At 43.2% G+C, this 13218-nt stretch overlaps 1 protein-coding gene across 1 annotated transcript in view; it reads left to right on the top strand.

The window, feature by feature from the left end:
- The window catches only part of LOC144505369 (ran-binding protein 17-like), a 1005849-nt gene that overhangs the window by 967002 nt on the left and 25629 nt on the right, over positions 1 to 13218 (top strand). Inside the window, exon 27 of the mRNA XM_078231487.1 lies at positions 7737 to 7835. Within this exon, the coding sequence (XP_078087613.1) occupies positions 7737 to 7835 (99 nt within the window). The remainder of the gene's footprint in view (positions 1 to 7736; positions 7836 to 13218) is intronic.

The raw sequence follows: 13218 nt of genomic DNA, 5'->3' as shown, positions 1-13218 counted from the left end.
ACCATTGCCGTTGCAGATGTCAGAGCAGCTTTCTCGAAGGTCAACCCAGGGAAGGCAACTGGCCCGATGGGGTACCCGGACAAGCACTCAGGCCCTGTGGGTATTCACAGACATCGTCAACCTCTCTTTACAACAATCTGAGGTTCCTATCTGCTTCAAGAAGATAACCATCATCCCGGTACCAAAGAAAAGCCAAGTCTGGGACTATAGCTTGGTCTGGTATTGTGTTTTGGCATCTTTGATGGGTCTCCTTAGGTCATATCTGGCTTTCCTGTATAGAGTCAGAGTTTTAACAACACCAGGTTAAAGTCCAACAGGTTTATTTGGTAGCAAATACCATTAGCTTTCGGAGCGCTGCTCCTTCATCAGATGGAGTGGAAATGTGCTCTCAAACAGGGCACAGAGACACAAAATCAAGTTACAGAATACTGATTAGAATGCGAATGTTTGAGAGCACATTTCCACTCCATCTGACGAAGGAGCAGCGCTCCGAAAGCTAATGGTATTTGCTACCAAATAAACCTGTTGGACTTTAACCTGGTGTTGTTAAAACTCTTACTGTGTTCACCCCAGTCCAACGCCGGCATCTCCACATCATTTCCTGTATAGGTCAGGGTTGCCTGACTTGAACGCCTCAGGCCTGGATTTCAGCAGGTAGTGGATATCCCTGTTCATCCATGGTTTCACGTTGGGGAACACACAGATTTGCTTCTTTGGCACACAGTCTTCTACACGCTTACTAATGAAGTCAGTTACTGTAGTGGTGTACTCGTTCAGGCTGGTCGCAGAGTTTTTAAATACTGACCAATCTACTGACTAAGCAACAGACCAACATTGCACGACTTTCTTTGACAGATTCTCCCGTTTCAGTTTTGGCTTGTAAGCTGGGAACAGGAGCACAGCCTTGTGGTCTGATTTACCAAAGTGTGGACGGGCAGTAGAGCGGTAGGCATTTTTGATATTTGTGTAGCGGTGGTCCAGGATGTTTGGGCCTCTGGTGGAACAGGAAATGTGTTGGTGGTAACTTGGTGGAACGCTCTTGAGCTTGGCCTGATTGAAGTCCCTGGCCATGATGAACAAGGCCTCAGGATGTTTCGTATCGAGGCTATTTGTGGTTTGTGGTAGTGTATATTTCATCATGCGCGGTCTTCCCGTCCACATGGGGTAGGATCTAAACTGCTGTCAGGATAATAGAGGTGGTATTTAGAGGCGGCATTTTAGCGTCAGGTATTCTAGGTCTGGGGAGCTGAAACTCACCAGTGTAGCTATGTCTCGGCATTACGAGGAATTGATTAGAAGGCAGACCCCACCTCCCCTAGTCTTGCCTGAGGCCGCTGTGCAGTCCATTCGGTGGATTGAGAAGCCCTCTGGTTGTAGGGTACAGTCCAGTAAAGCAGGAGTGAGCCATGTCTCTATGAAACAAGAGCACACAGCAGTCCCTCCGTTCTCTTTGGAAAGTGAATGTGGCTTTAAGTTTGTCTTGCTTGTTTTTCAGAGTTTGGGCATTTGCTAGGCATAAGCTAGGGAGGGGGGGCCTTGGGACCGCATTGTTTCACTTTCACCTGTTTGGAATGTTTGTAACTAAGTTTTCAGACTTGTTAATGCTGCAACATTTATTTTCCCACTCTATAATCATGGTCCTGTTTGTGTCTTGCTTCACCGTTTCCCAGTGGAAGTTTGTAATCTTTGGGTAGGTAGGTTATCTGCTATGCAGGCCTAACTAAGCCAACGTATTACAATGGCAATGGGGCTTTAACTCCAGTGCCATTGTCCGGCTTCACAGTCCAGGACATTGGTCGGCTAAGTTGAGATATCTGAACACCTCTCTGCACAATACTTCAGCAGTCAGTGTCAGCAGTCCGCTTTATATCTGAGACTATAATGATAACTTTTTTTCATTCCATTAGAACTGTTATGGATCAGCGGCTAGCAACACCCCACTTACAATCAACTGCACATTAATCACCAGATACTCCCGGTAATGAAATAAAAAAAAAACAATCCTGACTGCACCAGAGCTGCCCATCTAAAGACAGCAGGTGCATGGAAACACTATCACCTCCAAGGCCTTCCAAGCCTGTCAACACTCGCCATCAAGAATGACACAGGACAGTGGTCCTCAAATATAATGTAACCTCTCATTAGGAATGACAGTCCCTGATTATGGTTTAAAAATGCAGTCCATTACAATGGGCAAAATCTTGGGATATTTTTTCAAGTGTCAGTTTCTGGTTTGAGCGAGAAAATCGGTGTTTAGCTGCGCAGCCAGGTTTTCTCTCCACAATCTCTGGCACACTGTGCATAGAGAGTCTGGAGTATGGTTTCCACTGTCATGCTGGTGGGATGGGGCCTGATAGAGCCGGCAACACCCGCTCCATAGAGACTGGGACGTCACCTTTAAAGAGCACCCGATCTGCAGTAAAAAGAGACTCCCCATCCCCCTCGCCCCCCAGAACATAAGGGACACCCCCCCCCCCCTCCCCACCAACTCCCACACCTGACAAGCAGTGCTAGGGTGACAGGGAAATGCCCAGGGCATGTCCCTCTCCCCACAGGGGCTATATATATCTTTGTGTCCCCAGTGGGTTCCCCTCAACTAACACCTGTTTTTGCAATTGCTGTTGTAAACCTCACTGATGGGGGAATTCCTTCCCTGGAGGGAACATATGGCGAGGAATCCCTTTAAACACGTTTAATTTATTTGAATGAATGGGTGGGAACCTCGTTGCGTTATCAGCGAGAAGTGGGAAAAATTGAGAAACGAGATTTTACCGACGAGAATCTCGTTTTCCGATTATCAGGAGACTTTGGGCCCGTGTCGCTGTTTACACTGACAGCTTACACAGGCTTAAAATTGCCACCATTGTGTGCCACTTTTGGAAATAAATATTACTATTTGTTTAAATGGGTTTGCCATCTGACACCCCTGTTTATATTCAATGCCACGAAGATCTCCCTGATGTTACCAGCCTGGGATTAAATCATCAGAAATTGATTTTTTTTAATCTATGAAATTAATGTTATGACTTAACACTAAAGAAACACCCTGCTGATTGTGGGAGATGAACATAATCTTTCTGAATGAAGTGTTAAAGAAATGGGATTCATAACAAAGACGCTGCTTTATAAATTGTCCAACAACGAACTAGTCCCAAATGTTAAACATTGGTGATTTAAAGCTATTTAGAGAAGTGTTGCAGACAGATATATATGTGGTTGGAAGTACTGAAGCCATGGTCCTTAGAAACTAATTCATTGTAAGAAACTAACTAAAGTGGGCTCTTTCTGCGTGGGTTTTATTCTTGCTATTATTGTCTGCCAGTTTGCTCTAGATATAAGACCATCAGGAGAGCTTGCTATGTATATAGTAACTTTATTGCTATACACATTGAGTGCAAAAATTAAAAACTGTTTCCTCCTGTCCCAGTTTTATCCTGCAAAAAATACCTATCGTACAAGATAAAGAGAGACAGCAAATCTTTCAGTACAAAATATTTGCACACAATGACTGGGAATTGCTGGTTAACCACATGTTGAGAATGTCCACCTTCACAGCCTGGGTGGTAACCTTGTGGACAGATCTCTCATGCATTGTAGAACTTGCAAGATGGAAATCAGGCAAGTGTCGAAATGGTGCGATGCATGATTCACCGACTAGATTACTGCCAAGGCAAGGGAAGTGGAAAGAAAGCTCCATGTCTTCTATTTCATGATTTTTTTCCCCCGCTAATCTTCTAGTTGATAAAATGAATCATTATCACAGCTGAATACTAAGTAAGCATTGGGTAAATTTCTCTGGAATTCAGCATTTTTTCAGCTTCCATTGGGAGCTCTTTTGATTTGATTTGATTTGATTTATTATTGTTACATGTATTAATATACAATAAAAAGTATTGTTTCTTGCACACTATACAGATAAAGCATACCGTCCATAGAGAAGGAAACGAGAGTGCAGAACGTAGTGTTACAGTCATAGCTAGGGTGTAGAGAAAAATCAACTTAATGCAAGGTAGGTCCATTCAAGAGACTGATGGCAACAGGGAAGAAGCTGCTCTTGAGTCGGATGGTACGTGACCTCAGACTTTTGTATCTTTTTTCCAACGGAAGAAGGTGGAAGAGAGAATGTCCGAGGTGCGTGGGGTCCTTAATTATGCTGGCTGCTTTTCTGAGGCAATGGGAAGTGTAGACAGAGTCAATGGATGGGAGGCTGGTTTGCATGATGGATTGGGCTACATTCACAACCTTTTGTAGTTTCTTGCGGCCTTGGGCAGAGCAGGAGCCATACCAAGCTGTAATACAACCAGAAAGCATGTTTTCTGTGGTGCATCTGTAAAAGTTGGTGAGAGTCGTAGCTGACATGCCAAATTTTCTTAGTTTTCTGAGAAAGTAGAGGCATTGGTGGGCTTTCTTAACTATAGTGTCAGCATGGCGGGACCAGGACAGGTTGTTGGTGACCTGGACACATAAAAACTTGAAGCTTTTGACCATTTCCACTTTGTACCCATTGATTGTAGACAGGGGTATGTTCTCCACTGCACTTCCTGAAGTCGATGACAATCTCCTTCATTTTGTTGACATTGAGGGAATTATTTTTACATATATATCACAAGATCACACTTATTGTGAATTCAGGACTGATTTCTGATCTGAATCTAGACATTTCATCAAGGAACCTTGTTATTTTCTTTTTATTTCACTCAATTACAGTTTCCCTATTTCGCTTCAGTTCTAGTTGATGTCATAGTATCATACATAGAATCATAGATTCCCTGTAGTACTGAAGGAGGCCATTTCGCCCATCGAGCCTTCACTGACAACAATCCCACCCATGCCCTATCCCCATAACCCCACGTATTTACCCATTGACACTAAGGGGCAATTTAGCATGGCCAATCCACCTAACCTGCACACCTTTGGAGTCCCTGGGTGGTCAGGTGGTCAAGTACATGGCTGGACAGTGCCCTGGATCTACCTGCTGCCCCCGCCAATGCCACCCTGACAATGCCAACCCTGGGTGACAGTGTCAGGTTGTCCTGCCAAGGAGGGGCCCAAAGTGGGTCGGACTTTTGCTGTCTCCATATTGGAATTTCTCTCTTGTGGAGGGGGTGTGGTCTCTGACTAGGAGGATGCTGGGGCTGTGGGGGAGGTGGGGGTTTGGTTCATCCTCATGCTTGTGAGGTGTGCAAGGGTGGGGAGGATAGGGGGGGTGACCTGAACATTTCGTGGTGGGGAGAAGGTTCCCCTCTGTGGTCAAGGGTTGGGGATATTCCCTTGTCTGTGAGGAGTTGCAGTGATCATGGTGACAGGGAGGGGGCTTGACACCTCTTTAAAAAGGGCACCCCAATCTTGGTGGAGGCAGGCTTAACAGCATGTTTCACTTGGGGTTTTGTTTGCAACCAGAGTGGTTGAATCCCACCTGGTTAGTGTTGCCAGCACCAGTGGGAAAGTCTCTGGTTTTCCCGCTGGTGGCAGCACTTAGATTTTGTGTGGGAGAATCGCAGCCTATATTTACTGATTCCCCTTTATCCATTCTGCTTGTTACATCCACAAATAAATAAATTTGTCTCATAAATTTGTCAGACACAATTTCCAGTTTGCAAAAGATGACGCTGCCTGATAGTATGATGATTTTCTAAATATCCTGCTGCTGCCTCATTAATAATTGATTCAAGCCTTTCCCAATGACAGACATTAGATTAGTTGGCCAATCCTGCTTCCCAATGGAAGCTGAAAAAATGCTGAATTCCAGAGAAATTTACCCAATGCTTACTTAGTATTCAGCTGTGATAATGATTCATTTTATCAACTAGAAGATTGAGGGAAAAAAATCATGAAATAGAAGACATGGAGCTTTCTTTCCACCTTCCTTGCCTTGGTAGTAATCTAGTGGGTGAATCATGCATCACACCATTGCGACATTTGACTGATTTCTTAAATTGATGACACATGAAACTGAAGTGAAGCAGTAACATTTGCATTCTAAACATCTTGATGATGTGTTTATATTTGTGCGGTGGCTTTGTGCTAACTTTCATTAAAATGTCAGGGCAACCATTAGGAATAGCCTCATGCAGTGCCAGAAGCTGTCAGGCCATTTATATACTATTTACCCCCACTTCCATATCCCACTCCAATCTAATTTTTAAACATTCTGAAAGCTGCAGTGATACCAGTGATCTGTTAGGGACGGAGTTCTTTGGATTTAAATGGTGGATGAAACTCAAGTGATGGCTCATATCACAGGATAAAGAGAATGAAATCTTGATTTGAATGCAGAGAAAAGAAAGGCAATGGAGCTGTGGAGTTGCACTTTTTTGAGATCCAAGAGATGAATGAGTTGGAATAAGTCAGGCTTATCCAACCAGCAGGCCCAAAGCCATTCTGAGTGGGCCCTGGAGCCACTGTTCAAAATGCTGCTCAGACGGGTAAGTGCAGTTGAAGATTTTGCAAAGGTTCTGCTGTCCCAATCACAGGCTGTTCCTCTCCTGCATTTGCTGCTGATAGATTCGCTAGTGTGCCTCACTAGCAGCAAATGTTGGGAGGCAAACGCACCATGGGTGAGTGAGTGAGTGAGCACCCTGTGACTGAACCTGAGAGATGAACACACAGACTGGGATTTCGCACACACTCGGCGGAGGCAGCCCGTCCACCATTAGCTAGTGGCAGGATCTTCTGGTCCTGCCATTGTCAACAGGGTTTCCCGTTGAATGCACCCCTCACCACTGGGAAAACACACTGTGACCCTCTCACACTTTAATTATCATTTTCACTACTCATTTTTAAAATGATCAACTATTGCTTTGATGTTGCTTTATTTTTGCTCAGCAAATTGTTTCTTTTCTTCATGTATCAGCCTTATTTTGAAATTTATGTTTAATGTTATGCCAAATCTAGGTCGGGATTTTCTGACCTTGTCCACGGTTGGGATTCTCTGATCCTGCTGTAGTGAATGGAAATTTGGCTGAGCGCCAGATTCTCTGTTCTAACTGACAGCAGTGGCGGGATCCATGACATCGGAGAATTCCACCCCTTATCTTTCCAAAATTTGTTCAACAATCCCTTGAGTGAGAAAAAAATGGAAAGGTGGCTCCGCACGTGAAAAGCTTGGACAAGCCTGGAATAAGTAATGGTAGAGTTAGTCTAAACTTTTATAATGAGGATGTTGGGAAGAGGAACAGACTTGCATATTTGGAACTTTTGGATGAACAGGAGAGGGGTTTTTGCAAGGGGCCATATCAGAATCATGAAGGCTAAGGTGATTCAATATGGTATGAACTACATCACAAGAGAGAAATGTACTGGCTCCTCACGTTAAATAGTATTTCCTAAGATGCACTGGAAACAGTTCTAATACTTTCTTCACTCCCTATTACAGAATATAGTACAACCACTGTTGACACTTCTTCTGTATGACTTTAGAGCTGCTAAACTACTTTCATTCATTAATTGAAGCTCAAAATTTCTTTCACTGCATTATGCTTTTCCCCACTGTTTCATCTGTGTCTAACCTATTCCAAACTTATATCAAATGGCAATGTTAATTTCTTAATTTGGAAACCAGTGAAGAGCTGAGACCCACAGTACAGAAGCATGCCTGTAAGGAACATGCGGGATGATGAGATAAACCAGGAAGTAGTGATAGCAGTGTTGGTTATTAAAACATTATAGTGTGGTAAGTTTATGGCTGTAACATTGGTCTGCTTTGTATTTTAACCCACCATTCTTCCTGATTTCAGATGCTCTCCATTCTAATGAATTGCATTATATTTGAAGACTGTAGGAATCAGTGGTCAATGTCACGCCCACTGCTGGGTCTGATACTTCTCAACGAGAAGGTAAGGCGTCACTCAAAATTCAGGTGAGGTTACTGACATATGTTTCTTGCCCTAATTTTCTTTAGTCACAAGTTGCGATATTTAGAATTGTACAATGAAACAGAAGAGTATTACAGTCCAGTCAGGAAGGCTCAGAATCTGAACAATATTAACTATTCGAGTCAGTCTGTACCTTCAATCACTTCCCTCACCAAACACCCAACGGGCTACCTCTTGAACCCACTAGTTTTCCCAACTTCTACAGCCTCTGCTAACAGCTTATAACACATGTTCATCTACTGTTAAATCTAACTTATCCATTCACCTTCACTTTGATCACTCAGGTTCTCAAGTACCTCAATAAGATCTTCCCTAAGCTCGCTGCTCTGCAGCATAAACATTTCCAATTTCTATAGCCTCTCCTCACAGTCCAGGTGCCATGTTGCAGGTATGGTTTTAACTGTGTCTATTCTTCCTTTTACAAAGACGGATGTGGGAGATTCTCTGTAAAGTTGTCTTGATACTTGCAATAACTTTGAGATCAGTAGAAATGCCAAAGAAGCATTTGTGACAGGCGATCATGAGATCCCTCTTGGAATTTCAACATTAAGATGCCCAGGCTTTAAAAGGTGGTCTTGTGATTTAGTTGGTAGTGCTCCTGCCTCTGAACCAAAAGGTTCTGGATCAAGTCCTACTCCAGGAACTGATGGCCACTGAAGGAATATTCATGATATTGTTCAACAAGTTTTGCAGCTTCCAAATTCTTCCAATATTCAATTCTCTTAGAGAGAAAAGAGTTTGAAGATACGTGAACAAACAAACTTGTTTGAAGTGCATCTATGGATACCTACGATGTGGAGATGCTGGCGTTGGACTGAGGTGGACACAGTAAGATGTCTCACAACACCAGGTTAAAGTCCAGCAGGTTTACTTGGAATCACGAGCTTTTGGAGCCCCGAAAGCTCGTGATTCCAAATAAACCTGTTTAACTTTAACCTGGTGTTGTGAGACTTCTTACTATGGATACCTATAGCAGGGGTTATTGGATAGCAGAGAGAATTCTCGTTCCACTTAGGCATTGAGCCCCACAAATAGCAAGCACATGGCACTGGCTCTCTAAATTAGAATTACCAGCACCATTTCTGATCACAGAATTATAGGCCCTAGCAGATAAAGATACCAGGCTTGCTTGCATTGTGAAATGCAGCTGAACAATGGAAATTCAGCTTCTCTCCATCAGTTGTATGTTGATAGTCTTATCCACAATTCATCTCAACTGCACTAAAGAAGGGAAAGCGTCAACCAAAGTTCCTGCTGCTGATCATTATCCAGGGACTTCTCTTGGAGAGTGCAACAGGAGTTGGCTTAACTCTGGGACCTGCCTTTTGGCTAAGAAATGTAGTTTTGTTGTCCTGCATTTGCTCGAAGTCATGAGGTTACACTGAGGCTTCATTTGAAGCAATTTTTTAAAGCGGCATCTCGGCCTTTTGGCTAAAATGCAAATGAGATCAAGCCTTGGAGGAGATGCAATGCCTGCTCCAATCAGCTTGGATCATGTAGATCAAGCCCAAGACAAGAAGTGGTGAGCCTGTCTTGTCAGCTTGGATCGAGAATGTCTCGCTTGCTGAGACTGAATTGGACTTTGATTGGATTGAATTGGATATAAACAAAAAAAAACTCTGGTACCCTGCACTATCAAATGGCCATTATTGGGCCATCACATTCAGAATGCTCCTTGGACGACATGCCGGACAGTAACCAATGCCCATGGAGACTGTCCAACGTGAGTCAGTGTCTTTGTGAGAGAAGAAATAAAACAAAGAGAATAACTAATTACCCATGTAATAACCCTATTCACTGTCAAGCTCCTGTTTTCAGGATACATTTACAGTGCATTCTATTCCACCAGGAGAAGCAGAGAGAACCATGCAGGGAACAGCTTAACATGGTGATTGAAATGTAAATGTATTTCAGATAAATACTTTACCTCCAACAAAAAAACGAAGCAAAAGGATAAGATGAAGATGATAGAAGAGAAGAATAAATGTAAATACGATGTGAGATGTCTCATCGTTCACCTCCCTTGAATGACCCAGTTTTGTCATAGTGGATTCAGTATCTTTAACATTATCTGCTTCATGATGATTTGCATCCAAGTGCAATGAAAGATAGCACTACTTTTAAAATGATTAAGTGAGAGATAGAGGATAGACAGTGTTTCGCAATAGTAGGTGACATTACATTATCATACTTTATGGATCACTGCAATCTTTCACATATTTGGTAGCCTAATAATTTCTTTCCTACGTAAACCAATGAATCATTCCCCCTCCCAAGTATAAAAAATATCTGATTTCTATGCTTTGGCGACATTCTTCATTGGATATAAACAAAATAGGTTGTTATCTTTTCCCTTTTCAAAAGAAAGCAATCCATTATGATTAACAAAACTGTTCAAAATTGTTAATGTTTCTCACAAAGTGCCAGCCTTATCCTCAGCCGCCCCAACTCCAACAAGAGGAGAATGTAACACTAATTGTGGTTTGTACCTATGCCAGAATCGGGCCCAAGAAATTAGTGTTTTCATTTTGATGCATCAGTTTCTCTTTAACAACAGTTTTCAGAACCCTTGGATTCATTATCTCAGAGACGAGCTGATAGAGCACTGCAACTAAGCCAGTGGTAGTAACAGCACTTCCACCCCACGGGACAGATTTGCTATTCTATATGCCTTCGAGCGTCGATCCACAGCACTCTTGGTGGTGGAATGTTCAGAAAATGACTAAAAACCATGTTTTACCCTTTTCTCTTGCGTAGCACTTTTCCTGGCTCCTCAAAAAGAATCTAGCCCACTGTAGCTCATGTTCACTGCCCCTCACCCTCCCCAACCCAGCCTGCACTATCAGTTGGACTTATGTATGAGCATACCATTTCCTAACCATCTAAGAGAGCTCTTTCACAGTGCCTGATTGACACATATAATTCATGCAAAATTGGACCCACGCCTCAAAATGACTGTCCGTTAATGCCAAATGTTAAAATTGCCCAAACAGTATAATGATAATGCAATTATAGTTTCCTGCCCCATTTACTAAATATAGGAATTATCTGCTGTAACGTGGTATCTTGATATGCAGATCAGAAGAACCTAAGTTGAATCCTGGTCTGTGCTAATTTGGCTGATCTCAGCAAAGGCACGTGGACTGTAATCAACTGATTACCATCCAGTGGTCTATGATCACAACCATGAATGTCGTTTTTGAATGAAGTTCCTCTCCCTTTTTTATCATTCATTCTGAGGCTATGCTGTCACTGGCAAGCACAGTAAGAAGTCTCACAACACCAGGTTAAAGTCCAACAGGTTTATTTGGTAGCACAAGCCACAAGCTTTCAGAACGCTGCGCCTTCATCAGGTGAGTGGGAGTTCTGTTCACAAACAGGGCATATAAAGACACAAACTCAATTTACAAAATAATGGTTGGAATGCTCGTCTTTACAGGTAATCAAGTCTTAAAGGTACAGACAATGTGAGTGGAGAGAGTGGAGCACAGGTTAAAGAGATGTGTATTGTCTCCAGCCAGGACAGTTAGTGAGATTTTGCAAGCCCAGGCAAATCGTGGGGGTTACAGATAGTGTGCTTACCCCAGTCCAACACCGGCATCTCCACATCATGGTTACTGGCAAGACCAGGTTTTATTTCAGTTTCCCTTTGTTATCAGATATGGTTGTTTCCTGCTTGCATTATGTCATCTGTCATACATTCTAATCTGGCTGTGGAGCCCAAGTGTAGACCTGCAATGCTTTCCACATTCTGGGAAAGGATGAATTGTCTGATTTTTGCTGGGACTACCCAATCTTTCTAGCTTGCCTTTTGTCCTTAGCTGTCTGTATTCTTTGTTATTCAAAGGAAACAAGGCCACTACTTGTGATTTCTCACCTGGTGGATCTTTCTCGTGTATTTCTCTCCAAGTCTGAGGTAGACATGCCACATTGCCTGAGGTTTGTCTTCAAAGAACAAAGAAAATTACAGCACAGGAACAGGCCCTTCGGCCCTCAAAGCCTGCACCAACCATGCTGCCCGATTTAACAAAAACCCCCTACCCTTCCGGGGACCATATCCCTCTATTCCCATCCTATTCATGAACTTGTCAAGATGCCCCTTAAAAGTCACGACCGTATCCGCTTCCACTACCTCCCCTGGCAACGAGTTCCAGACACCCACTACTCTCTGTGTAAGAAAATCTGCCTCGTACATCTCCATTAAACCTTGCCCCTCGCACCTTAAACCTGTGCCCCCTAGTAATTGACTCTTCCACCCTGGGAAAAAACTTTCGACTATCTACTCTGTCCATGCCTCTCATAATCTTGTAGACTTCTATCAGGTCTCCCCTCAACCTCCATCGCTCCAGTGAGAACAAACCAAGTTTCTCCAACCTCTCCTCATAGCTAATGCCCTCCATACCAGGCAACATCCTGGCAAATCTTTTCTGTACCCTCTCCAAAGCCTCCACATCCTTCTGGTAGTGTGGCGACCAGAATTGAACACTATATTCCAAGTGCAGCCTAACTAAGGTTCTATAAAGCTGCAACATGACTTGCCAATTTTTAAACTCAATACCCCGGCCAATGAAGGCAAGCATGCCGTATGCCTTCTTGACTACCTTCTCCACCTGCATTGCCATTTTCAGTGACATCTGTACACCCGGATCCCTTTGTCTATCAATACTCTTCAAGGAGTCCTTGAACCTTAACATCCACCTATCTTGCAGGCAGTGTTCAAGTTTAAATTGTGAATACATGATCACCTGAGGGATTTTATCATCAGTTGAAATTACCACATATCCACTCCATGTGAGCTGAGCTCTGATGATGAGTGCTTCAATTCCAGACATTTTTGCTGTTTGAAGTGCCTCAGCGTTAGGCACTTTGCTCTCCTATATGATGCCTGTGTCTAACCTGTCCAACTTCTTAATGTGTCTGGAGTAGGTAGTCCATATGTCACAGACATATAGGAGGATAGGTATTACCATAGCTTTGTACACAGCAAGTGTCATAAGTTTGATACCTCATTTCCTCAACTGCCTCTGTTGTAAAGAGGCAAATGCTGAAATTGCTCTGGCAATTCTCACCTTGCCGTCAGCGCAGACATTTCTGGAGATTGTGCTTCTGAGACAGGTGACGTTATCTACCGTCATCAAGGTTGTGTCATTGATAGTTATAGTAGGTGGGGTATAATCAGAATTTGGAGGTCGCTGGAGTATCTGTCGCTCTTAAGCAGATGGTTGTTCCATAGTTGTCACCTGCTTTTAAAAAAGAACAGTCCATGATCCTTTCAAGGCCAAGCTCTCGGTAACACGAGGGCACAGCCATTGACAAACAGCAGTTCCTGTATCACCATCTCTGA

The sequence above is a fragment of the Mustelus asterias genome, chromosome 16 (genome assembly GCF_964213995.1).
Source record: "Mustelus asterias chromosome 16, sMusAst1.hap1.1, whole genome shotgun sequence".
Classification (NCBI taxonomy): Eukaryota; Metazoa; Chordata; class Chondrichthyes; order Carcharhiniformes; family Triakidae; genus Mustelus; species Mustelus asterias.
The sequence above is the reverse complement of the archived record's forward strand: the minus strand, read 5'-3'. Positions and strand labels throughout refer to the sequence as shown.